General features: G+C 36.6%; 4 protein-coding genes across 10 annotated transcripts in view; 2 read left to right on the forward strand and 2 right to left on the reverse strand.

Annotated features, from left to right (window-relative positions):
* Positions 1–4740, forward strand: part of igsf9b (immunoglobulin superfamily, member 9b) — a 32025-nt gene extending 27285 nt beyond the window's left edge. For 3 of the 4 annotated variants that reach the window (XM_027167329.2, XM_047800275.1, XM_047800274.1), the window contains 3 exons: positions 78–3029; positions 3109–3278; positions 3375–4740. In XM_027167329.2, the coding sequence (XP_027023130.2) occupies positions 78–3029; positions 3109–3278; positions 3375–3565 (3313 nt within the window). In that variant the 3' untranslated portion in view covers positions 3566–4740. The remainder of the gene's footprint in view (positions 1–77; positions 3030–3108; positions 3279–3374) is intronic. The other variant, XM_027167330.2, reaches the window with a different exon arrangement.
* A 4248-nt stretch (positions 4741–8988) lies between these two features.
* On the reverse strand, positions 8989–12177 carry LOC113655949 (coiled-coil domain-containing protein 74A). Of its 4 annotated transcripts, none has more exons than XM_027166828.2 (8): positions 12018–12177; positions 11495–11769; positions 11350–11394; positions 11219–11270; positions 10941–11121; positions 10413–10513; positions 10262–10318; positions 8989–9184 (listed from the first exon to the last, which is right to left on the reverse strand). In XM_027166828.2, the coding sequence occupies exons 2-8, from the start codon at positions 11616–11618 to the stop codon at positions 9046–9048; spliced, it is 699 nt and encodes a 232-aa protein (XP_027022629.1). In that variant the 5' UTR covers positions 11619–11769; positions 12018–12177; the 3' UTR covers positions 8989–9045. The 4 variants fall into 4 exon arrangements, with proteins under 4 accessions (XP_027022629.1, XP_027022630.1, XP_027022628.1 ...); XM_027166829.2 differs by having other exon boundaries at positions 11495–11739; positions 12018–12176; XM_027166827.2 differs by lacking the exon at positions 12018–12177 and having other exon boundaries at positions 10941–11043; positions 11495–12011.
* A 1201-nt stretch (positions 12178–13378) lies between these two features.
* Positions 13379–18031, reverse strand: tmem127 (transmembrane protein 127). The gene is made up of 4 exons (XM_027167415.2): positions 17711–18031; positions 15921–16233; positions 15313–15477; positions 13379–15183 (listed from the first exon to the last, which is right to left on the reverse strand). The coding sequence occupies exons 2-4, from the start codon at positions 16159–16161 to the stop codon at positions 14873–14875; spliced, it is 717 nt and encodes a 238-aa protein (XP_027023216.1). The 5' UTR covers positions 16162–16233; positions 17711–18031; the 3' UTR covers positions 13379–14872.
* Positions 18032–19758: 1727 nt separating this feature from the next.
* Positions 19759–23928, forward strand: ciao1 (cytosolic iron-sulfur assembly component 1). Its single transcript, XM_027167224.2, has 7 exons — positions 19759–20043; positions 20148–20296; positions 20739–20850; positions 21409–21497; positions 21597–21786; positions 21898–21979; positions 22838–23928. The coding sequence occupies exons 1-7, from the start codon at positions 19905–19907 to the stop codon at positions 23070–23072; spliced, it is 996 nt and encodes a 331-aa protein (XP_027023025.1). The 5' UTR covers positions 19759–19904; the 3' UTR covers positions 23073–23928.
* Positions 23929–24186: the final 258 nt, after the last annotated feature.

Here is a 24186-nt window from a genome sequence, read left to right on the forward strand (position 1 = left end):
TTTGAAAACACAATACATTATTGCATATGTTGAATTACTACTTTTTAATTTTTTGTCTCGCTTTTTTCTCCACTCAGAGCTAGCTTGCCTGATGCCAGTCCCAACAGCATACTGAAGATGAAGTTGTGTCCCCCACTTAGCTTTTTTTCCAATTCCTCTTTTTCTGACCATTCAGATCAATCATCCTCTGACAAGGGAAGCGAGTGTCATTATCAAAAAAAGCAACTAATCCCCTCATCATCCCCGCCACCATGTTACACTCTATTTGAGAGCCACCTCGGCAGTTCCCCAGCCTCAGTGTCTGCCATTGAGTCTATATCTAGAGGACCAGATGGCCGTTTCATAGCCCAGCCTTATTTAAAGAATTCTATGGAAATTCATGTTAAAGTAAAAAAACAATTCTCTCAGTCCCCTGTACAAGATTATGGTGAAGGGAGCAAGAGTAGCTCTTTTCGAGACTCTAACAAATCCTGTTCCATCAGGTCAGAGAAGAGAGTGATACAAGATGCACCATCAACAGCTCAGGACAGTCATAGAAAATGTCTAACGCTGATAAAAGAGCAAGAGGAGCTGAAAAGCTTCATGACTATCAACAGAGCACAAAAATGTGAGAAGGAGCAGAGACAGACTAAGTCAGCAAGTCCGGTTAGAAGATGGGCAGGGGTTAAGATGGAGGAACCCATTTCAAAACCTCAGGACATTCCTCTCAGGCAAAAAGCCCAGAGAACCAACAGCCTGACCCGCAGAGTTTCAGAAAATCGCAGGGGTTGTTATTTTGGCAGTACCAGCAGTCCCTTGGACAGGCTACTCACCTCCACCTCCCAATGCATTCAATGGGACATTAGCCCTGTGACCTCTTCTAGCAGTCAAGTCCCTGTTCTGAGCCTATCAGAGGGAAATACATCTCACTGCATGCTCACAGACAGACCACATAGAGGTTTGCACGTTGTAGAAGACTCAGCAGCAGAAGTCTTCTCACATTCACCGGATACAGAGTATACCTCCCTCTCAGTCCTTTCCCACAAAAGGGACAGTCCTTGCTGTGAGTCAGATATAAGTAAGACACAGGCTAAATGCCCAGAGAGACCAACAGAAAAGGGGAAAGAATATAACTGGATGCAGGAAAGAAAAATAAAGACCCAAGTAATTGTCCCAATGTCCACAAGCCGGGTTCCTTTTTCAGCTGAGGCATTTGAGAGAGCCAAGTACCCTGCTGCTGAAAGTGGAGATGGATCCAGCCCAGATGGACACTTCCCCAAGCTCACTACTATTTGTTCTACCATTAACTATGATAATCACAAGAGTGATAGTGAAAACATAACTGGAGATAATCCCAGCTCCTTATCTTTGCAGCCTGAAGAAGAGAAGGAGGGTATCAGGGCACGTTCTCGCAAGAGTGACAAGTGTGTCTTTAGTATTAGCCCCAATCACGTTTCTCCTCTGCCCCTTTTTGAAAATGAAGATGAAAGTGATCAGTCTAATTCCTCGATTAGATTATCTGAATTACTGAAAGCCCCAACTGTGCCCCAACCTGAAAGGATGTCTCCTCTGCAACCAAGCACTATTCTGGAGTATTTGAGCCTTCCAGGCTTTGTAGAGATGAGCGTAGATGAACCTATTGAGGAGTGTCAAATGTCAGAATCTACTTCTCTCACCACTAAGCAAGCAGATGGGACTCTCTTAAGAACTAATCCTGATGTGGTTCCTAAAAACTGGGAGAATCAAGATGATTACCACTTAGAAGAGAGTAATGATCATCAAAGCAGACTTTTGGTGGATCTCAAAACACCCATCATTCCTGTAGGTTCTATTCCTGAAAATGTAACTAGTACTATACCCTGCCTAGAACTGGCTAAAGAAAATACAAGTATAAACCCAGGGTCTTCAAAGATCAAATGTCTTTCAACACAGTACACAGCTTATGATGGAAGATGTCCCCAGCCATTTGTCTCTCACAAAAGCCTTGGTTCTGATAAACCCACACAGTTGAGCCAAGCACAGCCTCCAGTGAGTGCCAAAGCAATCTATAATATACGTTATCAAGGTGAAAGTAGGGAAGAATCTTTATCAGAGCACACTCAGTGGTGTCAACATCAGAATAAGCGGACTAACCAAGTAAGTGCACGGATCTCTCAGGCTCCTGTGCCTTTTATGAAGAAATCAGTCAGCATTGGTCCATGTAGGAATTTCTCAGATGTAGGGAAGCCTTGTACATACCTTAGGAAATCTGTTAGTTTAGGGTCTCAGAAGTGGGACCATCGTCAAAGCTCCAGGACATATGTCTCTGATAACTGTTACAGAGGTGAGCTATCCCATCTTAGTGCTAAAGATAAGTCTTACAATTTGGGTTGCACGCCTGCAAATTCTTATTTGAGGTCTGGTCCCTCATGGCAGGTGACAGAGCATGGCAAAACTTACAGCAGCTATGGCCTGGAGAGACCTTGCTACAGCGAGAAGCCATACATGACCCCTAAATCGCTCATGCATGCACATGGCCCATCAGTCCTAGATCCAGCAAAACTTGTAGAACCTTATAGACCAGAGTCAGATCCACGTCGACAAGCCACAGTCTTTCCAGAATCTTTAATGTGCCCAAAGACATATCAAGAGACCCTCAGGTTAGTCCAGCATAGGTATGTCCCCCATTGTCCCCCTAGACCCCTTAGTGCACCTAGATTATTTGCAAGGTGGGACCATCCTTGTCTTGTGGACTCCAGAAAGAGTTTTCAGAGGTCATTCTTGCCCAGGGGTTACAGCTGGCCTTCACCCCACCAAGCAGCTTTTCCTGCATATAAGATGCAGAGAGAACTGTATGGGGTGGTGAATATGGGTGAGGGCAAGGACAGTGCAGGAGATGGTGGTCGAGCCAGTTATGCCAGCCAGAGTAGTGGTAGGGGGAGTGTAGGACCATCTGGGCACCTTCGCCAGTCCCTTTCCATCACCCCTACATTATTGAGCTCGCCTGATACTACAGAGGAGTGTGAGAGGCACAAGAGAGAATCAGACCTGCGAGAAACAAGGGCAAAAAGGTGAATTACCTCTGTAACAACTTTTTCAAAGACCTATATTATTTGGAAGCCTTACTGCATGTTTTATATCTGCCTGTAGTAGGAATACATCAGTAGATGAGTGTTATGAGTTTGATGCTACTGAATGCCGGATAGGCCTTGACCTCTTGGAGGCCATGAAGATGAAGCAGGAAGGCATGAGGCAGGGGAGGGAGCTGAGATGTGATAGGCCAATTACCAGCACTGGCCTCCGGGTCCTGGAGGAGAAAGGTGAGGAGTGTCCCATAAGATATCTACCCACACAAGTACAAATATATGTTCTGCCCACTTGCCCATGCCTTTCTTCCCTCGTTTTCCCAACTACAGGATCAAACTCCTTCGTTAGTTTTCCTTCAGCCTCCCAGCCTCAGCAACATTACAGTCGTTCACTTAGTGAGGCACGTTTCAATGCCCTGATGCAAGAGTTCCAAGAATACCGCAGTGCCAAGGAATCCACCTCCCAAGACCCCTCCCCCATCCCTGACCTCAACCATGATACAGAGTTTGCCCTGCTTTAAGAGACCTACCTTTTAAATCTGAACACCAGTCTGTGATTATACATGTGCCTATTATGAAGCTAATACTTTAGAGATGAGAAATGAGTTTCTAATGATGCTAATGAATGCCAAAACGTCCAATGCCAATGTCAGTATTTATGTTTTAAATGTAATGCGATTTGGCTTATCTGTGAATAGTTCTGTTGACCATGATTTTAGGAATAACCATTACCCAAAAATGAACATAACTTAAACATTTATCCTATACCACCCCAGGGATTTTTTAATGAGAGGCACTATATGTACATCAGTGTTTTCCAAAAGACCTATCTAATAAGATTCATAAGAATTTAAAAAAGTTGTAAAGTGTTCTGCTCAGGTGTTTTATTCTTTTTGTAATATCAGGTGCTTGATATTCAGAAGCCTATTTTGAATTAACTTTGTTTTTGAAATATACCAAGTTTGGAATTCTTAGTGACTGTACAGATTAAGAACCAAAACCATTTATATAATTTTTTCATGCATTTCTTACTGTGAAAATCACTACAGAGACTTGTGTGTATAGACCTTGTTTGTAAGGAGGTATGTGATAAAACTTTCATCATACCCATAAAAACTGTATCACTGTATATGCTTGGACAATCTGTTTCCCCTGCCTAAAAATGGAATTTCCTCCATTGCTCTGAATGTCAGGAATTGTATGTAGAATTACTCTCAATTTTACTATTTTGCATCAACTATGTTTTTGTTCAATTCTCTTTATTCTGTACAAAGCTATATTTGAATTTGCTTGAAATTAATATATGCAACTTTTTGGTACATTATTACATCAGTAAATATGTTACCTAATAAGCATGAGTCATCGTTGACCATACGCCTTTACAACTGAAACCTTTGAAAGGCTTTTTGGAGTAAAGGCTCTTGTATGTTGTGTAATATCTGCACCAGTTCATGAATACTATATATATCTTTGCTTAAATTGTTTATGAAACCAACAGAATATTGAATCATATTACCAAAAGTAATATTTTTAATATTACAAAACTGAAGCTGTAAAATTTATTTAGCATTTCCTGTCTTTACATGCTTTCTAATAACACAATGGTTTCTGTTATGTGCAGCTCCTGATTGGGTATTTAATCCTGCATATTGTAACAGAATATGTGCAGTGCTATAGAATTAAAGCATATATATATATATATATATATATATATATATATATATATATATATATATATATAATGTTTGCGTGTGTTTCACATTAAGACTTTAATTAAAGTTGTGTTTAAATGTGACTGAAGAAGACCCATGCAGCTGTGTTTACATTCAAAGCCTTCATGTCTATGTGTACAAGCTGTTGTAAATGTTTCATGTGTATATATAGTATCTCATTAAGAATTTTTCTGTTTATATATAATAACCATATTTTGCCAATACATGTTTTAAGTAGTTTTTAAATAAATCTATTTTATATTTATGTTTCAAATTTTTTTAGCATTTTGAAAATGATTTTCAAGCTTTGTAAATATATGCATGTGTTTTTTACATATTGTTTTTCATGAACAATTGTTAACAATTTTATTTAAAAAAATAGAGAATCAAAAAGTTGTTCAGTGGTGGATCTGTAAATTGTGTAATAATACACAGCACCCAACAATAGAAATTAAAAAAAATTGTTATATACATAATGTAGAGTCAAGCATGAATTAGTGAGTCATCTTATTTCTGTTTATTTGCAGCAGATACCTGTCAGTCTCAAGTCTCACTGTCTTTTAGGATTTTTTTTGAAAAATGTTGAACAAACCTGCATGATGTGCATATTTCCAATACCTCCAAGAATGCTGTGGAAGTGGTAGTCTGTCTGCCATATGAAGGTCGTTGTTAAGGAATACCAAATATTCAAGGCAGAGAAAAGAAATATCATGTAGCAAACAAATCAACCTTTAGTCATTGTATAACTCAAGGTGTGTGGTTATAAAAATACTGTATCATTCATTTAATATTAGTTTTAAAAAAATACATTCAACATCTCCAAATAATCTTTATTAGGATATTTGCTTATCCTTTTCTTATACCTCCATACCACACCCTGGACGTTGCCAAAGACACACCCCACTTCCTAGAACTGTGGGGGACACCACTCCACCTCCTCCTTCCACAGAGGACGCCGCTCCTCTTTGGTCACTTTTGGGATGCCATTCTGTCCCATGCCCTATTCAGTTTGTTCATCAAGACCTATACCTATCAGCCTTAACATTAAAAACACCAACAGATCTTATACTCTTTGTCATTTTCCTAAAACCATTCCTGAGCAATTTTTGCAGTGTGGCAGGCTGCAATATCCTGCTGAAATTCTGTTGCTATCAAGTAACATGTATTTGGTCTACAATAATGTTTAGGCAGGGGGATAAAAGTCAAAGAATAAATACTAAAGACCCAAGGCTTCCCAGCAGAACATAGGGCCAGTGTATCCCACTGCCTCTGCAAACTTGCCTTCTACCCCTTCTTCCCCAAGCTACACATATTCACATATTCACGCAGCCATCAACATGATAATAAATAAAACATGAATCATCAGACCTGGACACTTACTTCCATTGCTCGATGGTCCAGTTCTGATGCTCATGTCTCTGTTTTAGACACTGAACAGAACACTGCACATTGGTGCAAGAAAATACAAGTCTACGGCTACTCAGCAAGCTCTGATGCAAATTTGTGCTTCAGTAGCTGTTCTGTGGAATCGGACTAGCATTCGCTCCCAACCTGTGTCAATGAGCCTTGGTGGAGGTGTTCTGAATAGCTAAAGAAGAAAAGTAAATCAAGGTGCTGTAGTGACCAAATCAAAGTACATATCTCAACACATGAGATGCTGTGATGACATTTTCATGGAGATGTAAACTGAAGAAATGTTGTAAAAAAGAGTGGGGCAAGAATTCTTCAAAATGAATGATAAACATCTAATATTATTTACTTCTACATGTTACTGAATTATAGGGTTTACATATTTTGAATGTTGGTTTACTTTTCTATCAAAGTACATATTGAAATCTCTTGTGTATTTTTTGTTGTTGCTGTCATCTGAGGTTATTTGTTTGTTCATAGAAATTGTTATTTATACTCTGATAAATAAAATAATTAAATGAGGGGTATTTTTTCTTTTTCCTGACTGTAATTGTCAATTTTTAATTAACTTTCTCTTTCTCCATGTCAGATAGGATATATAAAGCTCGGGGCCAAAGTGATGAGCCACATGCTATTGATGAACTGGATTATGTTGGTTTTGAACTGTAAACAGGCAATCCTCTCAAAAACCATGATGACCTACAAGCTAAGCTGCACCCTACAAGCCATTACAGGAATTATTTTCTTATTTACTCATTTTATACTTTTATTTTTATATTACAATAAATATTGCAGACTTTTCCATTTTTCCAAAGCTGTACCTACTCAAGCAAATAAATAAATAAATAAATACCAAGTAATAAATTCCATCCATAGCTGATGACACATGATTACTCACAAGACTGAAAATCTGAATAAAATGGAATAACACATAAGTTTTAAGCTGATAAAACTACTACAGAAATTACTACCATGTCTATACTGAATACCCTAAACTATAAAAGAATTTTGCTGTTAGGGTTTATCTTTCTTTCTTCTATCAACAAAATCCTAAACCTTTGATCTGTTCATAAGTATCAACTAGATACTAGTTTATGAACAAGACTAAATGTTTTCATTCATTTTTTTTTCCTGTGAGAAATGAGTATGGATCTCATCTGTTACACACCAGAGGAGACAGAAGAAAATTATTTGTTTCATTTAACTCCCACTTCCAGCTACTATTTTAATGAAAACTCTAGTCACACTTTAACATTCACATTCAATTATGAGGTTTACTCAAGTCAAGTTTCAAATCTCAGCTCCACTGACTGGTGGAATTTCCAAGATGGTCAGCTGTGATCAGATGCTAATACTTCTTAGGAAGCCTTTTTTTGTTGTTGTTGTTGTTGTTGAAAATATAAGTGTATTAAATGCAAATAAAAGTCTAACTAGAATAAATGTTTTAAAGACGTCAAAAGGAGTTGTTACTCATGTCATTTAAAAAAAATGTTTGTTTGTTTTGCTTGGGTTTTATTTTTGGTGAAATATACAGTCCAAGACATGTTTTGCATGAGTAACTCTGCAGCAGGCTCACAGGTATAAACACAGGTGATAGTGGTGATATATGCAGAACAGAATCAGTTCACACAATAATACACTGGTATACACGAAAAGTCTTGACCCTCAACACCATTGAACATTTTTTGAATGGATTGAAACACCAAAAGCCAAGCTATCTCACCTGTCTAACCTCTTACACTCTTATGGCTGAATGGGCAAGAAAATGGGGACCAACCCCATATTAATGGCAATGGTTTTGGAATGGGATGTTTAACACTCAGGTATCCACATACTTTTGGTTAAATTGATTAAATTGTAAAAGTGATACTGTTTTAGTGCCTGAATTAATTCCTTTATGACTAGTTGCAATTTATATCATTGAATTCTTCAATTTGACTGGTCAGAAGTTCTGATTCTTGAAATTATGCTGGCTATAATTCCAATTCCAGGCTGATTTAATTCCTCCTTCTAATGTTTTTTACGTCCCTTGTATAGTGGACGTGCCACATATTGTAAGGCTAATAATCAACAGTCTTAGTATTAAACAAAAAGAAATAAAAACATTGATAGGGGATATTTTATGTACGGAGACATTTATTCAACATTAATGTTTTGAGTCCTTGGTGTCACCACATTTAAATGGTCAGAAAGTTTCTGGGTTGCTTCAAAAGATTTTTTTCATGTTAGTAATAAGAAAGAGGTTTAAAAAAGAAAGACTGGTGGGGAATTAACACCGGCATAGGTGCTATAGTATATGTAAGTAATAACAGAACTTCCACAACCTAAATATAACTTCAGTATAAACAACACAACATGCTGTGTTTTCTGTTTTTTAATATTTAAAAATATTGCTGCCAAATTTCTGTTCTGTAAGAACAGAAAATAATCCTGGAAAATAAAAAACCCATTATGGTTTATACCTTACATATCAGTCTTTCCTTATTTAATGATAATAATTGATATTATTTTTACATGTTATAAACTTGTTATTTATAACTCCCTACTGTGTTTTGAACCATAATTAATTGTTTTTTGCAAGAAATATATCAAAGGAACTTAAATCTAATTTACATTGCAAAATAAAACCAAACAGATGTAAACAAGATACCATCAATATCAACATCTCCCAGCTAATATTTCATAGCAGATTATAGCATTTAGGGCACTGACATTCTGATCTAGTCTGTTATTTTCCACAATCTGAGAAGATGCACGTTAGATAAGAAAACCTCTGTAAGATGATACAGAGCCAAGTGGGAGATAAAACATAACAATTCATAAACAATAAAAGCTATTTTTATTTATTAATTGTACTGTTGCATGTAGCTATTATATAGCTAGGGGAAGATTGCTCTCCTTAGGCGCATTTTGTGAACATCCTGAGCACGTTTCTGCCTCTCTGTCAGGTTGCTGCTTAGGGTCTGTCTGATGTCAGGCAGAATAAGCCTTTCTCTCACACTCACCTGGGTCTGATGTCTGCAGAAAAAGAAGTACATTATATATATTCACATACATGAACCTCAGCTTTTATTTCCTTGCATTCCTTTTGCATCTAAATGTAACATGTGACTGACAAGTGTTCCTTGTTCCCAGGCATATGCTGTTGTTTGTTCAAAACAGTTAATAGCTCTAAATGTCAACTACTGGTTTGAGCACTGGGTTTCATAAGTAATTGCATTTGTTGTTACATAGGATAAATCAATCAGAAGACCAAATAGTTGACTATGGGAGAAAAAAGCTGTGACTCATCATCAAGAATCATAGGGCCAGACTGGAACTCACAAAGAAATACAAAGATGAGCCACAAAGGTTCAGGAACAGATATTAACCTCTACCTAAGTGATAAAAAGTGTGGAATAAGAAAATATCTGTTCATGATCCAAAACATATAGCCTCAATGGTCAGTCACACTAAAGGTAGAGGAAATGGCATGGACTTGCATGCCTGCTTCTGGAACAGAATCACTAATATTTATTGATGATGGAATTCATGAAGAATTCAGAGCAGAATGAATTCAGCAGTATACAGAAACAGTCTGTCTGCCAATTTCCACAGAAATGCATTCACTATAATAGTGAGGAAACTTCATCATACAACAAGACCTTGACCCAAAACACACTGCCAACACAACAAAGCACTTCATTAGGGAAAACTGGAGGGCTTTAGACTGGTTTTAACCTAACTAAGCATTTCCCCTACTGAAAAGAAGATTAAAGGAAGAAACCCACCATATGCAAGCAAATGTTATGTATTGACCAAAAAATAATACTAAAATTAAATAAAATATTGTTTTACACACATCCTTCTTAAAGTATGCTAACATTCTATGGAGCACCAGTAAATCTGTTATTAAAATATTGAAAGTATCACAATCAAGACTAGATCAGGCCATCCGCCAAAGTCCAAGAGTAACTATAGACATGGACACTCCACAAAACTAGACTTTCTGTGAGGAAATGGTGTGAAAAAAGCCATTATTGAAAAAAGCCACTGCATACTGTGACACTGTATAATTCTATATCATTTATATCGGATACAGACAAGTCAACCTACGATATTTTTGGCAAGGTCTTAGGAGATAATTTTGGAATGTGTGTCAACTCTTCATTTCTGGAAGCAAGAGATAAAAAACAATATTAGTAAAATATATGTTTTTAGCACAAGAGAGCACTGCTTTGACATAGAGACATAATGACTATAGTACCTCGTATTGTCAGAGAAAATTGTCTTCTTTAGTTTGTAGATCTCTGGTGAAAGTTTCTTTTTGTTTAACAAGTCTCTGAGAACAGCCTTTACCTGCATCAGCTGAGATGTAAGAAAAATATGACCTTGATGTGTTTTGTCTTTTGTGTATTGATGTATTGATGTGTATTGTTATTATGAACCATATAGTCAGTATGCTTGGTATCAGATGCCTAGATATAAGCAGTGTAGCAGGTTCTTTAATTGGATCTTATTGTGTCTAATCCAGACTCACATCTACCATTCTCTCTAGAGTCTAGGGTAACACCATTAAAATTTGTTCACTATCTAAAAGTTCTATTAAAAAAGTTAACAGAACTGACTGTTCAGCTCATTATGTTGACAACTGTAACTTCTGCTGTGCATGGAGGACATTTACAGTTAAGCATTGCATATGTTTTAATATATATATTACATCCAAATGATGCTAATGCTATAGGCAATAATAGTGACATGATAAATTAAAATCAGCATAAGTCTATAGGTCTACCTCCTGAGACTGCAAGGTGTTGGCATTATAGAGCTGTCGAATCATGTCCTCACACTCCTGCAGGGTTGGAGAGCGTGGAGGATGGGATGAATCGTCTAGGATCCTCAAAGGAAGTAGAGACATGATGATGGATGCATTTTGTTCTACACCATAATGTCTTGTCTTTGGCCTCTCTTTAGAGCTTAAGCAGATCAGTGCAAGTAAAGATTAATCCACTGGTACTATTTATTATGTGAATGTTTTCTATGTACAGTAGTGGACTAGGTGCAGTAAATTACCTGATGACTTCAGTCTGGCAATGCTTTTCCTGTGTGCCCCATGGACTAGGCTCTTAAAAAAATTGAGAGGAAATTATCTAACAGATCTTTCACAATTAACAGAAATGTTGCACACAACGTTTTTATGCTACCTCTTGGAGGAAGATATGGTCCCATAATCTGCTGATACTGCAACTCTGAAAAATAATGATACACTACTTGAGCAAGTTTAGACATTTGTGCAGCTGCTTATTTACAACCTGAACAACACTGAATACACAAAATGATTCTTTATACCTTTGTTAGCACGCTTCAGATGTTCAATCTCCTCGTGCAGCTTCTCCAGTGTGGTTTTATGCGTCTGCTGAAGAAACAGGATGTCTTTCTCCAGTGAGGCTACTTTTGCCCCGGTCGTGTCCATCTCTACACTGGTTTGAGTTGTCTTGTGGACGTGTTTATCTGATGGTGCTGCTTTATGCTCACGTTCAAAAGAACATTTAGGAGGGTAACGAGCTCGATCGAGAGTCCCAACCCGGCTCCAGCTGGGCAAATATCGTAGAGGGGGTAAGTTGCTGGTGGACATAACGGTATGCGCCAATTAGCCTATTTTAACCTTTATTCATAATCTTACACTGTCGGCTATTTCAAAAATCTGTTAGGCCGACACGCACGAAGCCGTATTGAGACCAGACCTACTACATCTACTACTACACTGGAGTGCATTTTATACATAAAGAGAACAAAACATTTCATCTAAACCCTGTGTGATCATAGTTTGAGTCAAATAGCTCGTCTGTTGTTTTGACATGGCTAATACTACCTGGATAAACTTATCCTCGAAGCCTTGAGAAGCACATCTCCACAATCGAAAAACCTGAAAACATAAAACAGCTTATTAAATGCATAATGAAAAATCGGACGAAAAAGACTTCCTGTAGTCTTCGGCGAGAATCAAATGTTGTCATGACAACGGCAAACACCGGAAGTGAAATGTACACAGCTTTTTAAATGCTATTATTATTAGTAGTAGTAGTGTTGACAATAACAATGGAATATTTATATCTTGGAAGGTATATTTATCACTTTAACCTTACATAAATGACCGCCACAATTTATAAATCTACAAGTGATAAACAACAATGTGGCAGTCATTTATTTAAGGTTAAAGTAATAAATATTCCTCAGGGATACTGACATCATAAATATAATACAAGTTTAATAAACAGTATTTATAGTATACAGGTTTATATGTTGTAGTGCCTACATGGACTACCTGGTCTTTACCAGACACCTTTGGGTCTTTTGTTTCCACCAACTTAACCCCAGGAACCAAACTGACATACAGCATATTAGGGTGAGCTAATGACCAGGGGTTCATCCTGTCATTAATAACATTGTGTCACTTCCATTTGGTACTCCAGACAATTCAAAGAAGCACAGGAGTATAAAAAAGTATGGATTGTAGATCACAGGAGATGCTTTTATCATCCAGAATCATTTAATGACTTGCATCTAATGCCCATGATTCTGTCCATTTATTCTGTCAATAGTATAGAGCCGCTGCTACTTAATACTCTATATCTACTACTACCGTTAACTTCTTTGGATACTCAGTAGCCCTGTATGAAAGATGGTGCATTACAATGAATAAGCAGCTTCTAACATTTCGAAAATAATCTACAAGTGGCTAATACTTGCAAGGTTAAATTAAACCTCTGACAAGAATAAAAAAAATTATGATGAAAGCATGTGTTGTAGCTGTTTTAGTGTAAATATAATTGGAATACTGATATATTACACTTCTAGTATTAGCTAAAAAATTATTATTATTATTATTATTATTATTATTATTATTTTTATGCATTCAGATAATTCATTATTCCGGAGTCAAATAGTTACATCAAAGTTAAAAAATATTAACCTACATTTATCCTTAGCTATAGGAAAAGAGCAGACTAGATAAAGTTGTTCTATAGTCCTACATATTATTATTATTATTATTATTATTATTATTATTATTATTGCCATCAAACAGGACAATATAAATTCGTAATAAAAAGAAATGCAATTGGTTGTTGTAATTTCCTCTTCTTTTAACAGATTTTTTTAAATCAACACACCTCTGTTATTACTTTAAAGAAAAAAAAATGTTTTGAACAAAGTCACCCAGACAAGCCACAATACCACAAAAATCATCCATGATCCTTTATTTTCCAAGATAAAGCACATAAATGTATACAGAAAGAGGAACATTGTCACAGGAGAATTGTCCCAAATATCTACCCCAATATAAAAGCGAAAACAATGGGTGTGAAATTCAATAGTACATGTTTCCAGTCAGATCTCTAGTGATCACTGAGTAAACACACACACGTTACATTGTCTGGGCATGCTGTGAACCATCAAACAATTACAGAACTATAACAATTTAGATGAACTGTGATCATATATGAATGCACACAAGACTTGTGATTTTCTTAGATGAATTTTGGAGTAGCACTCTGAGCTGGGACATGATCAATTATATAACCTGGGCAAAGCATACAGCAAAAAACACAGATGTTGAAATATTATATAACTATAATCTAACGGTGTACATACTAACACAAGCTGGCAAAATGGACCACTTCAAAATCACAGCCAATTAAACCTGCTAAAATGGCAGTGCCATACATATGCAAGTAGATGTTAACAATATACAAGATCAAATAAATAGTCCATTTGCTGTGGCGAATATGTTCATTTCCTTTTAAAAGCCACAAATCACTAAATAACTATCTAAGGGAAATCATTTCATTAAAAACTTTCACAAGACTTCTGAGAAAATTAAGTTTGACATAATTTTGCAAAAGCTAAATTTAAAATGTATCTACAGAAAGTCAAACTCCGGCATCAAGCTCAATTGTTTTGATCAGCAAAATCATCATTTTACAATACACGAAGTACATAAATATAAAACATATTGGGCATCATCGAAGTGCAGAGTTCAATTAAGTTTCAGTGTTTAGAAAAAGAAACCAACCACCCCCTCAGAAAATATGTGAATGGTGTATATGCATGGAAGTGTGTGTATGTGAGTGCACATACCCAGCTGAACAATCTTACATCCAAACATAATGAAAAGCATTAATCATAGTGGCATTTTAAGATAACTACAATGGGAAGGTTCTTTTTGTTTGTTTTACACATGGAATGTTACAAGAGAACGACAATGTTCATTTAACAAAAGAAGAAAAATTTCTCAAACCCAATTCAATGAGCCCAACAAGCATCTGGATTACTGTGCACCTAATCTCAGTCCATATTTCACATTTGTAAGTAATAAAGCATGCCACTTTTTACCAAATCTAGAAGGAGCTTTGTTTGGGTCTCAAGCCTCTAGAGGCATCTACATGCAAATTATGCTAACAAAAGATGAACATTTCCCAGTCATTTATCAGCCATTCCAGAAGCGTGGTCATAATGAAATACCACAACTGACAGTTTTAAACATGTGGAAGAAGGGGAGACAAGGGGAAACTGGGAATACAGTATTGTAAAGTATGAGGCCTACATGGAGAGGATTTATTATATGGCAAATAGACTTTGCATGTTGCTCTGTCCTTGATTTGTTTGGAAGGCTTAAAAAGTTACCTTAAGTAGGGAGGGGTGGGAGGGCTTTAGGATGCTTTTTCATCAGGGAGTGTATGCAGGTGGTGGTTGGAACTGGTTGGCAATATCATAGTCAACTGGATAAGTCTCACTGCTCTCTTCCATCTCAGAGAGTAGCTCAAGGGCCTGCTCCTCTTCCTCAGTGGGGTAATGGCGGAGTAAATTAGCAGCTGTGGCTAAAATGGAAGCTCCTCCAGCTCCAGCCACCAGGTAAAAACTGATGGCAAATGTGACATAGATGAGCGAGCCATGATACTTCTTGTGTTGCTGCTGCAGTGTGAGGATGAGCTCTGATGCCCAATAGCAGAAGCCAATCACAGTGGCACACTGGAGCACTAGACAGTAAGGGAAAACGGCAGAAACTTTCATATCAGTATTTCTCTTCAGGAGTCCATTCCCCTGTTTTAGTGCATGGTTTCATTAGAAAATAAAATATTATAATGCAACCTGATATGCTGAATTACCTGTAAAAATGTGAGCAAAGGCATATCGACGTGTAATTTTGAGAGCCGGGTGTTTAGGCCCAAAGACGTCCAGGAGAAAAGCTGTCAGACTACACAAGATGCCCAAGAAACAGAAGGCAGCAATGACTCGCAACAGTAGGACTGTCTGGGAATTAATACAGTAGTCTGTTGGGAAAACAGAACAAACATGGATTGCTTATATACATTTTTGAATTTTTTTTAAAAAATGACTATTAAAAACTATAATTTTTGCCTATTTTGTTGCATTGAACACAAGAAGAGCCAGGACTTTACAGTGATAACTGTTAATAGTATGGCTAATGTAGTGTTGAGAATTAGCTACAATGTGGACAGACATGACGGTGCATTAAAGAATACTGTTTATATAAATTGGCTATCAATAAGCATCTTGTCACATGCATTATGCTGCTAGATGGCTATTTGAGTTGATGTGCCTGAACTTGTAGCATATTCTAAAAGACACTTCACAGTTCATGTGAAGGTGTTCGTTAAGTATTTAAGATTGTAACACAAGCTCAACAGTCTTCTCTAATGAGCTCTAGAGTGTTTAGTGCCTGATTAGTGACAGTAAGCTGTGGAATAATTGCCTTCAATGAGTTTCTCGTCAATGTATCCCAACACATCAGCCACCCCGAGCTCCTGTCTAGGGCAGGTTCCTCCGTGCACTCGCAGCCATGCTGGCTCAGCTAGGGCCGTGCACAGGGCTGTGATGGAGAGCGCCCCAGGGAACGCAGACGCCAGACTGCGTTCAGGCTGCTTGGGAATTGCAGGTCCACCTCGTCTCCTGCGAGCTCCAGGAAGAGTGTTTCCAGCGGGGGCATACATCATCCACCAGTCAAATCTCACAACTGCACAGTAAAATATGGCAGGGCCTAACAGGCAGATGACTGTCCTAGAATACTAAAACAGACAAAAGTATACATTAGCATACGAGTACATTTTCAGCAGTACTCAGCAATTTGTATTATGTTTGCAGTCTGAAATACTATAACAGCATCCGCTTGACAAATGACCTAATCCTAATAATTATAGAACAGAAACCATTTTACACTACAATAGATGTGGAATATGCAGATTTGTGTGGTAAATAAACAACTTTATCCTGATGATTAATTATTAGAAACACACCACTACAGTTTTAAAAGCCACAAATCACTAAATAACTAAGGAAAATCATTTCATTAAAAACTTTCACAAGACTTAAGTTTCTGACATAATTTTGCAAAAGCTGAATTTAAAATGTATCTACAGAAAGTCAAACTCCGTCATTAAGGTCAATTGTTTTGAACAGCAAAATCACCATTTTACAATACACAAAGTACATAAATATAAAACATATTGAGCATCATCAAAGTGCAGAGTTCAATTAAGTTTCAGTATTTAGAAAAAGAAACCAACCACCCCCTCAGAAAATACACGAACAGTGTACAGTATATGCATGGAAAATTGAAAGTACACTCTGGACCAAAGTGTGTGTGTGTGTGTGTGTGTGTGTGTGTGTGTGTGTGTGTGTGTGTGTGTGTGTGTGTGTGTGTGTGTGGGTTCACACACCCAGCTGAACAATAGATGTGGAATATGCAGATTTGTGTGGTAAATAAACAACTTTATCCTGATAACTAATTATTAGAAATATACCACTACAGAACACACTTCACAGTAAAACTTTTTCAAACAAAAAGCATATAGGGTAAATATAATAGATATTATAAAGTATAAATACAATAGAATGTATAGAAAATATAAAAAAACATGTTACATCTCCAGTCCCAAAAGTATTTTTTTTTCCAAGTCTATTTCTATGTTTTGCCTTTTGTTACAGGATCCATATACAGTAGCTGATGCATCAGTGCCATCTCTACTTATTATGGACACAAATTGTCAACATGTTTCTCATGAATAATATATTCTAGAATATATGCTTGTGTCTCATTATTTCTCAAATAAGTAAATAACGTCATACACAAATCATCACATGTCACAGGAGTTCAGTTTTAAAAAAAGACTTTAGTTCTATAAAGTATAACAGCAACAACGTAAACACTAATATGATGTTTACTGGTCACTTTAATCATATACATTTTCTTTCCTGGGTTTTTATCATTCAACACCACTAATTCGCCCTTGTCAATAAAATCCCGTTTATGTATTTTTTTTTAATACAACAACAAAATTATTTACACCTGTTATATTTGTGTCAAATTAAAATCTTTGGTTTCTTGTCCTTTATTATTTAACCTTATTGTGAAAATTAAAGACAAAGATCACCGTCAAATGGCAGCTTAGTTATGTGTTTATTATTAAAGACTAATAAAACTTTTTTCTTTTCTTTTTTTTTTTAAAAGGTGGGTTTAAAAATCGGTCACATTATTTTACTTACCCGAATAGAGCAAAGAGTGTTTTTACTCAGAGACAGATCCAGTCATAGCGGAAGATTTACAGTTTTCAGTAAACGCAGAGGCCCAGAACTCAACAGCTACACAAACATATAAATAACTAAGATTCTCACACAAACTAACACATGACGAACTACAAAATATATTATGTCCTCTCTCAAACACAAAACCTTACACGTTTTGTAACTAAAACAGCGCCATAGTCGCGTTTTACATCTAATCACAAAACAAAAACACAAAGGCTGTATATTAAGCAGCAGACTATCCGCTTCCGCGTTTTCGCCCCGTTCTTTTCATTTCCGGTTCCTGTTTTACGGCGTTACCGTAAAAAAAAGGCTGCAGTGTACTGTGAAGTGATCATGTCTGTGCCCTAATCCTTACCGAGGCTCCATCTTTTATTAGTACAACTCTAAAAGGTTTACACCCAATTAAAAACTGCCACGTCAATGTTTTATAGAGTTTTTAAATATTATATACGCTTTTTAAATATTAAACAAGCAAATAAACAAACAAGAAAAAGTTCTCCATGCTGTCTTCAGTTTCGTAGAGTAACAAAAGGTCACAAAGTAGTAACAGAATAAATATCCTCTTATGTCCTAAATAGCATAATATATCATACTATATCTTTAAGAGCGGTTTATCACACCGAGTAGAGAAACTGGTGTCATGAAATCAATCAAATTACAGTGATAGTGAAGCCCAGATCATCTGTTCACACAGACACTAAGGGGCAAATGCTGCCTTAATTAATCTCTGTCTGGACAGACAGACAGACAGACAGATAAACATTTTTTAATTTAGCACACCCTGGACACAACCTTTTTCAGCTCCTCCCTTCTGGGAGACGCTACAGAACTTTGTTTACCAAAACTGCCAGACACAGGAACAGTTTCTTTCCCCAGGGCCTTATCACACTGCTTAACAACTCACCATAATTATATTCCCTGCTTCATATCTATAAGTACTGCATTATCAGTACATTCAATCACCACATAATCCGTATATGTTACACACACTGTTGCTGCTGCATATTGTACAAAAAGCATAATATTGCACAATACTGTTATTTGCACTACCATGCACTCTCACACTTTATGTACATAACTGATTAGTCATATATTCTGTATTCATATTTAACTATCATACTGTATATTGTCTCACATCTGCATTGTCTTGTATAGTCTGTATTGTCTTGCCTTGTATAGTATAGTGTTATTTATGTCTGTATTAGATTTTCTTGTATAGTATAGTGTTATTTATTTCTGTATTGTCTTGTCTTGTATAATATAGTGTTATTTATGTCTGTATTGTCTTGTTTTGTATAGTCTGTATTGTCTTGTCTTGTATATTATAGTGTTATTTATGTCTGTATTATATTATCTTGTATAGTATAGTGTTATTTATGTCTGCATTATTATCTTGTATAGTATAGTGTTATTTATGTCTGTATTGTCTTGTCTTATATAGTGTTACTTTTGTCTGTATTGTCTTGTATAGTATAGTGTTATTATGTATATGTATAAGTATACGTATATGTATATGTATATGTCTGTATTATATTTTCTTGTATAGTATAGTGTTATTTATCTCTGTATTGTCTTGTCATGTATAGTATAGTTTATTTATGTCTGTATTATATTTTCTTGTATAGTATAGTGTTATTTATGTCTGTATTGTCCTGTCTTGTATAGTCTGTATTGTCTTGTCTTGTATATTATAGTGTTATTTATGTCTGTATTATATTATCTTGTATAGTATAGTGTTATTTATGTCTTTATTATTATCTTGTATAGTATAGTGTTATTTATGTCTGTATTATATTGTCTTGTCTTATATAGTGTTACTAGTGTTGTCTGTATTGTCTTGTATAGTCTGTACTGTCTTGTCTTGTATAGTATAGTGTTATTTATGTCTGTACTTTTGAGTCACAAACAGCTGGAACCAAGTTCTACTGTATGTGCGTATCAAACACTTGGCCAATAAACCTGACTCTGATTCTGAGTGTAGGGGGCGCTATAGTTTATGTAGTAGAATTGGACAGGAAGCACCGAAGGCGGAACGAGACGAAGTCGGAAGTATCTGATAAACCATCGTTATAAGTAGCAAGCAGTGTTCTGTTAACGTTAACAGGTGACTTAAGTGTATATCATTAAGGTTCCCGTGTTAGAACAGCATCAAATGAAGGACACTCTGCAGCTGCTGCACAGACTGAGCGCTCACCCAGACTCACGGTGCTGGTATGTGGCGTGGGACCCGACAGGCGCGCTGCTGGCGTCCTGTGGAGGAGACCGAGCTATACGTGTGTGGGGCAAAGAGGGTAGATCTTATTCACACGTCCACACTGGTCACTGGCTCATACTCATGCCTGAAGTGTAAGGCACACTTTATGTAATGGACGTTCTATGGTTTGTGTCCTCACAGGAGACAGTTGGCAGTGTAAAAGTGTGCTGTCAGATGGACACCAGAGGACCGTCAGGAAGATCTCCTGGTCTCCTTGTGGGAATTATCTCGCATCCGCCAGCTTTGATGCCACCACGTGTATCTGGAAAAAAAAGGATAACGATTTTCAGGTGAAACTATATGCTTGTGTATGTCCACAGCATGTATCTGCTCAGTGTTCACACCTATGGTTCTGATGGAGAGTTGCTAATTATACCTCATACTACTTAAAACACAGTGTGTTCATTATACCCCTTAGTTTACAAATGAACTGCTGTTCAGTGGATAATTTGGTTTGTCAGAGGTTTTTTGTTACAGAAGCAGGAATACAGAGTTGAACAATTCTCCTGACCTGCCTTGTACAAGCACAACACATTAAGTTTCAGTTACGTCTTGTTAACAGTGCTGTGCTGAACATTAATACATAGCCAGCGCTGACCTTTTAGTTGACCCGTTCCACCGATGGCAAAGATGAAGAATAGTTAGAAACTGTAATGGGCTACAGCAACATATATTTGTAAAAATAAACACACAACTTGGCACTCAGAGTCTTCGATCTGTTTTTTTCCTCAGTGCCTTACAGTCCTGGAGGGACATGAAAATGAGGTGAAGTGTGTCGCATGGGCCCCATCGGGTAACTTATTGGCCACCTGCAGCAGAGACAAGAGTGTTTGGATATGGGAAGGTGTGTATTTTCTGATTGAATTTACATCAAAAACGACCCTTTTGGTCTTCAGTCAAATGAGTAAAAGTACCAACAATATGACTATCAGTTTATCACAGGTTTTATTCTAGAGATTTTATACACCACCTGACAGCATGAAATCCCTCTCTATTAAGAGGAAGTTTTACTTATTATTATTATTATTATTATTATTATTATTATTATTGTAATTACTTGTAAATTGGCAGCTCAGTTTTTGGAAGTATTCCCTACTAAAGTGGCAGACTTGTCAACGTTAGACAATGTTATGTTTGTTTTTTACTATTTAATCACCATTAATTATAAATTTGATTTTAAACCTAACTAATAATATTAAAAGATGGTTGCACTTTTTTTGGTTCATCATCTTGAACGTGTTCCTTTTCCATTTTAAGGCATCAGTGCAGTTTGGAAAATATTATTGAATCTTAGTTTGCATGCAACTTCAAATTCTTGAGCAGTAATAGCTGTTTCTATCTTACCAGACACAATGATATAATGTGAAGCTTTATATTAGCTGCTTTTTTTTCTTCTCTTCAGTGGATGAAGAGGATGAGTATGAGTGTGTGAGTGTGGTCAATTCTCACACACAGGATGTGAAACATGTTGTTTGGCACCCGACACAAGAGGTATGTATTTTTTTGTTTAAGTTCACTTCTGCCTGTATGACTAATAAAACAGTATTCTGTTACTGAGCATGTCAATGTAATAGTGTTTCTTTATTACAGCTTCTAGCTTCAGCCAGTTATGACAATAAAGTGTGCATTTATAAAGAAGAGGATGATGACTGGGAATGCCGGGCAACCTTAGAAGGACATACATCAACAGTGTGGAGTCTTTCCTTTGACCCTGAGGGACAGCGACTGGCCTCGTGTAGTGATGACCGCACTCTAAAAATATGGAAGGAGTGTGGAGCAGGTGAAAAAGAATTGAAAGACATGAAAATGTATTGAAAGAATGAATTGCAAAGGCTTTGATGTTGAGGATTTTCCAATTTAAAAGGAATTTTAAAATGTGACCTCCCTACAGGTGATGAATCTGTCGATGGTTCATGGAAGTGTGTCTGCACCTTGTCTGGCTTTCACAGCCGTACAGTATATGATGTGGCATGGTAAGTACAAGAATTTGCGTTGACCATTGTCTTTGACTCTGTAATGTTCCTATTACAATGTCTCATTGCCATTTTAAACACACTACATGTTTTGGCTTAACATTTTCACGGTATGTGTATTTGGAATATATAGCGGGTGATTTAAATAAAACCTCCAGTCATTATTATATCTATAAACGTATTCAGGAGAGCTTCACCAAATATTACTGCACTTTCTATTGCGTTTTCATGACATTTTGCACCAAGAAAAAACATTTGCTTTAAATCTAAGATGTGATGTTATACAGATATATCTCAGATACAGATGAAGCTCTCGGCTTTAACACTAAGGAGAGGTAAATAAATCATGTGTGCGTTAGCTAGTCCCAACAGCTAGGTGGAAGCTCCATTGTGCTGTGTTTTAGGTGAGGACGTTCTTGTTAACGTTAATTATAATCTCCCGAGGATATCACTGTATTACTGTACTTCGTAACACTTTGAATTGCTTTATGATTAAACATGCGTACATACAGAATGAAAATGTTTGAGAGAGGACTGGCCATTTTCCTTTAGATGAAAGTGAAAGTGACGTGACATACGGCTAAGTATGGTGACCCATACTCAGAATTTGTTCTCTCTGCGTTTAACCCAACCAAAGTCCGCACACACAGCAGTGAACACACACACACCATGAACACACACCCGGAGCAGTAGTATGGTAGTTTTAGATGGTAGTTGAACAAGCTTTTTCGATGGGCAACTACAAAAGCTTGACAAGAAATCTGCTTGTCTTTTGCCTCAGATGAATAAAAGTAATTGAATACGTTTGATACAATATTTTGCTGAATGTGTTCATTTTTATTTTTGAACCTTTTTAAGGTGTCGTCTGACCGGTGCACTGGCTACAGCTTGTGGAGATGATGGAGTTCGTGTTTTTAAAGAGGAAACAGCCTCTGATCCTGAGCAGCCCATGTTTTATTTATCAGCTCATATGCCCAAAGCCCATAACCAAGATGTTAACTGTGTGGCCTGGAATCCAAAGGAAGCAGGTTTGCTGGCCACATGCAGTGACGATGGTGAAATCGCTATCTGGAACTACCAATCAGATGCTTAATATGGAGAGGGAATGTTCTCTGTGAGGTCTGCACTGAATTCATAAAGCATTCAGGTTTAGCGTGAAGCAACAGAGCTTATTGTTGTTTGTTAGAATTTGTCTCCATTAGTGTCTGCTATTTTTAGGCTTATTTTACAGTGATGCTGATACAGAAACAGCACTGTGACATTCTTCTTCTCAGCTCTGCTGGTTAATGAGACTACTACCATTTTTTGTAAAGGCATCACGGGAACTCGTTTCTCAAAATCGAGAGACAGGTTTTATAAGAAAACATTGTAAAGATAAAGATTATCCCTATATACGAAGTAAATCACCTACATGATTTTTTGTATAAATACCTTCAAAAATGGAAACCCTTCAAAATTGAGCTATGTCATTTGAAATGATCACATAGTATTAAAGAATACACACACATTAATTCAATGTATTTGTATGTTGTTATATATCACGATAAAAAGCTTCAGCTGTGAAAACCTTCTTTTGTGCTGACTTTTGACCAGAAATGTAGCAGGTACAAATGTATTTTATTCAGAGCTCTGTACAAATTTAGTACTTGCATTATATATGCTTAACTGTAAAACATTTCTGCTGGTAAATGTTGTTCAAAGGGACACAGCTTCAACTTTATATGTCAATAAATAGCTGTATAGCAAAATAATTTAAATAATGCAAAGGGATAAGTATCAATTTTCTGGTGAGAGTTTATGATCAATTTTGACAAATTAATATATAACTACTCGGCATAAACATATACAAAATACCACAACACCAAATTTTGCTTTATCATACAAGTTATATTCTGATTATTATGTAACCTTTTCATGAATTAGTATTAAAATCAGTTATTTTCAAGGTGTACACGCCTCATGTTACACATTGTTATTAGAAAATATTTATGAGGGAAGGCACTCCTGTGTTTTGAGCATTTGGATATAGATACAACAATTTTTTTTTAATGTGGTTTGATATAGCATTATTAATATAATTAATACAAGGGGGGGGGACAGAATTCATCCAGCAATAATGGCTCAAAAGTAGCCTCATGGACACTTTATTCAAACGATAACCCTGCATATATAAATTAATTAAAATCATGTATAGTCATTTGGTGTAA

Source organism: Tachysurus fulvidraco, chromosome 14 (genome assembly GCF_022655615.1).
Source record: "Tachysurus fulvidraco isolate hzauxx_2018 chromosome 14, HZAU_PFXX_2.0, whole genome shotgun sequence".
Lineage (NCBI taxonomy): Eukaryota > Metazoa > Chordata > Actinopteri > Siluriformes > Bagridae > Tachysurus > Tachysurus fulvidraco.

Coding starts and splice junctions, on each gene's coding strand:
- ciao1 (XM_027167224.2), top strand. CDS start 19,905: ATGAAGGACACTCTGCAGCTGCTGCACAGACTGAGCGCTCACCCAGAC. Junction 21,498..21,596: donor TTTGGCACCCGACACAAGAG/GTATGTATTTTT, acceptor TCTTTATTACAG/CTTCTAGCTTCAGCCAGTTA. Junction 21,980..22,837: donor ACAGTATATGATGTGGCATG/GTAAGTACAAGA, acceptor AACCTTTTTAAG/GTGTCGTCTGACCGGTGCAC.
- tmem127 (XM_027167415.2), bottom strand. CDS start 16,161: ATGATGTATGCCCCCGCTGGAAACACTCTTCCTGGAGCTCGCAGGAGA. Junction 15,478..15,920: donor TGACGAGAAACTCATTGAAG/GCAATTATTCCA, acceptor TTTTCCCAACAG/ACTACTGTATTAATTCCCAG. Junction 15,184..15,312: donor CTTTGCTCACATTTTTACAG/GTAATTCAGCAT, acceptor CTTACTGTCTAG/TGCTCCAGTGTGCCACTGTG.
- LOC113655949 (XM_027166826.2), bottom strand. CDS start 11,780: ATGTCCACCAGCAACTTACCCCCTCTACGATATTTGCCCAGCTGGAGC. Junction 11,271..11,349: donor ACCATATCTTCCTCCAAGAG/GTAGCATAAAAA, acceptor AATTTTTTTAAG/AGCCTAGTCCATGGGGCACA. Junction 9,185..10,261: donor AAGACCTTGCCAAAAATATC/GTAGGTTGACTT, acceptor CTTTTTCTGCAG/ACATCAGACCCAGGTGAGTG.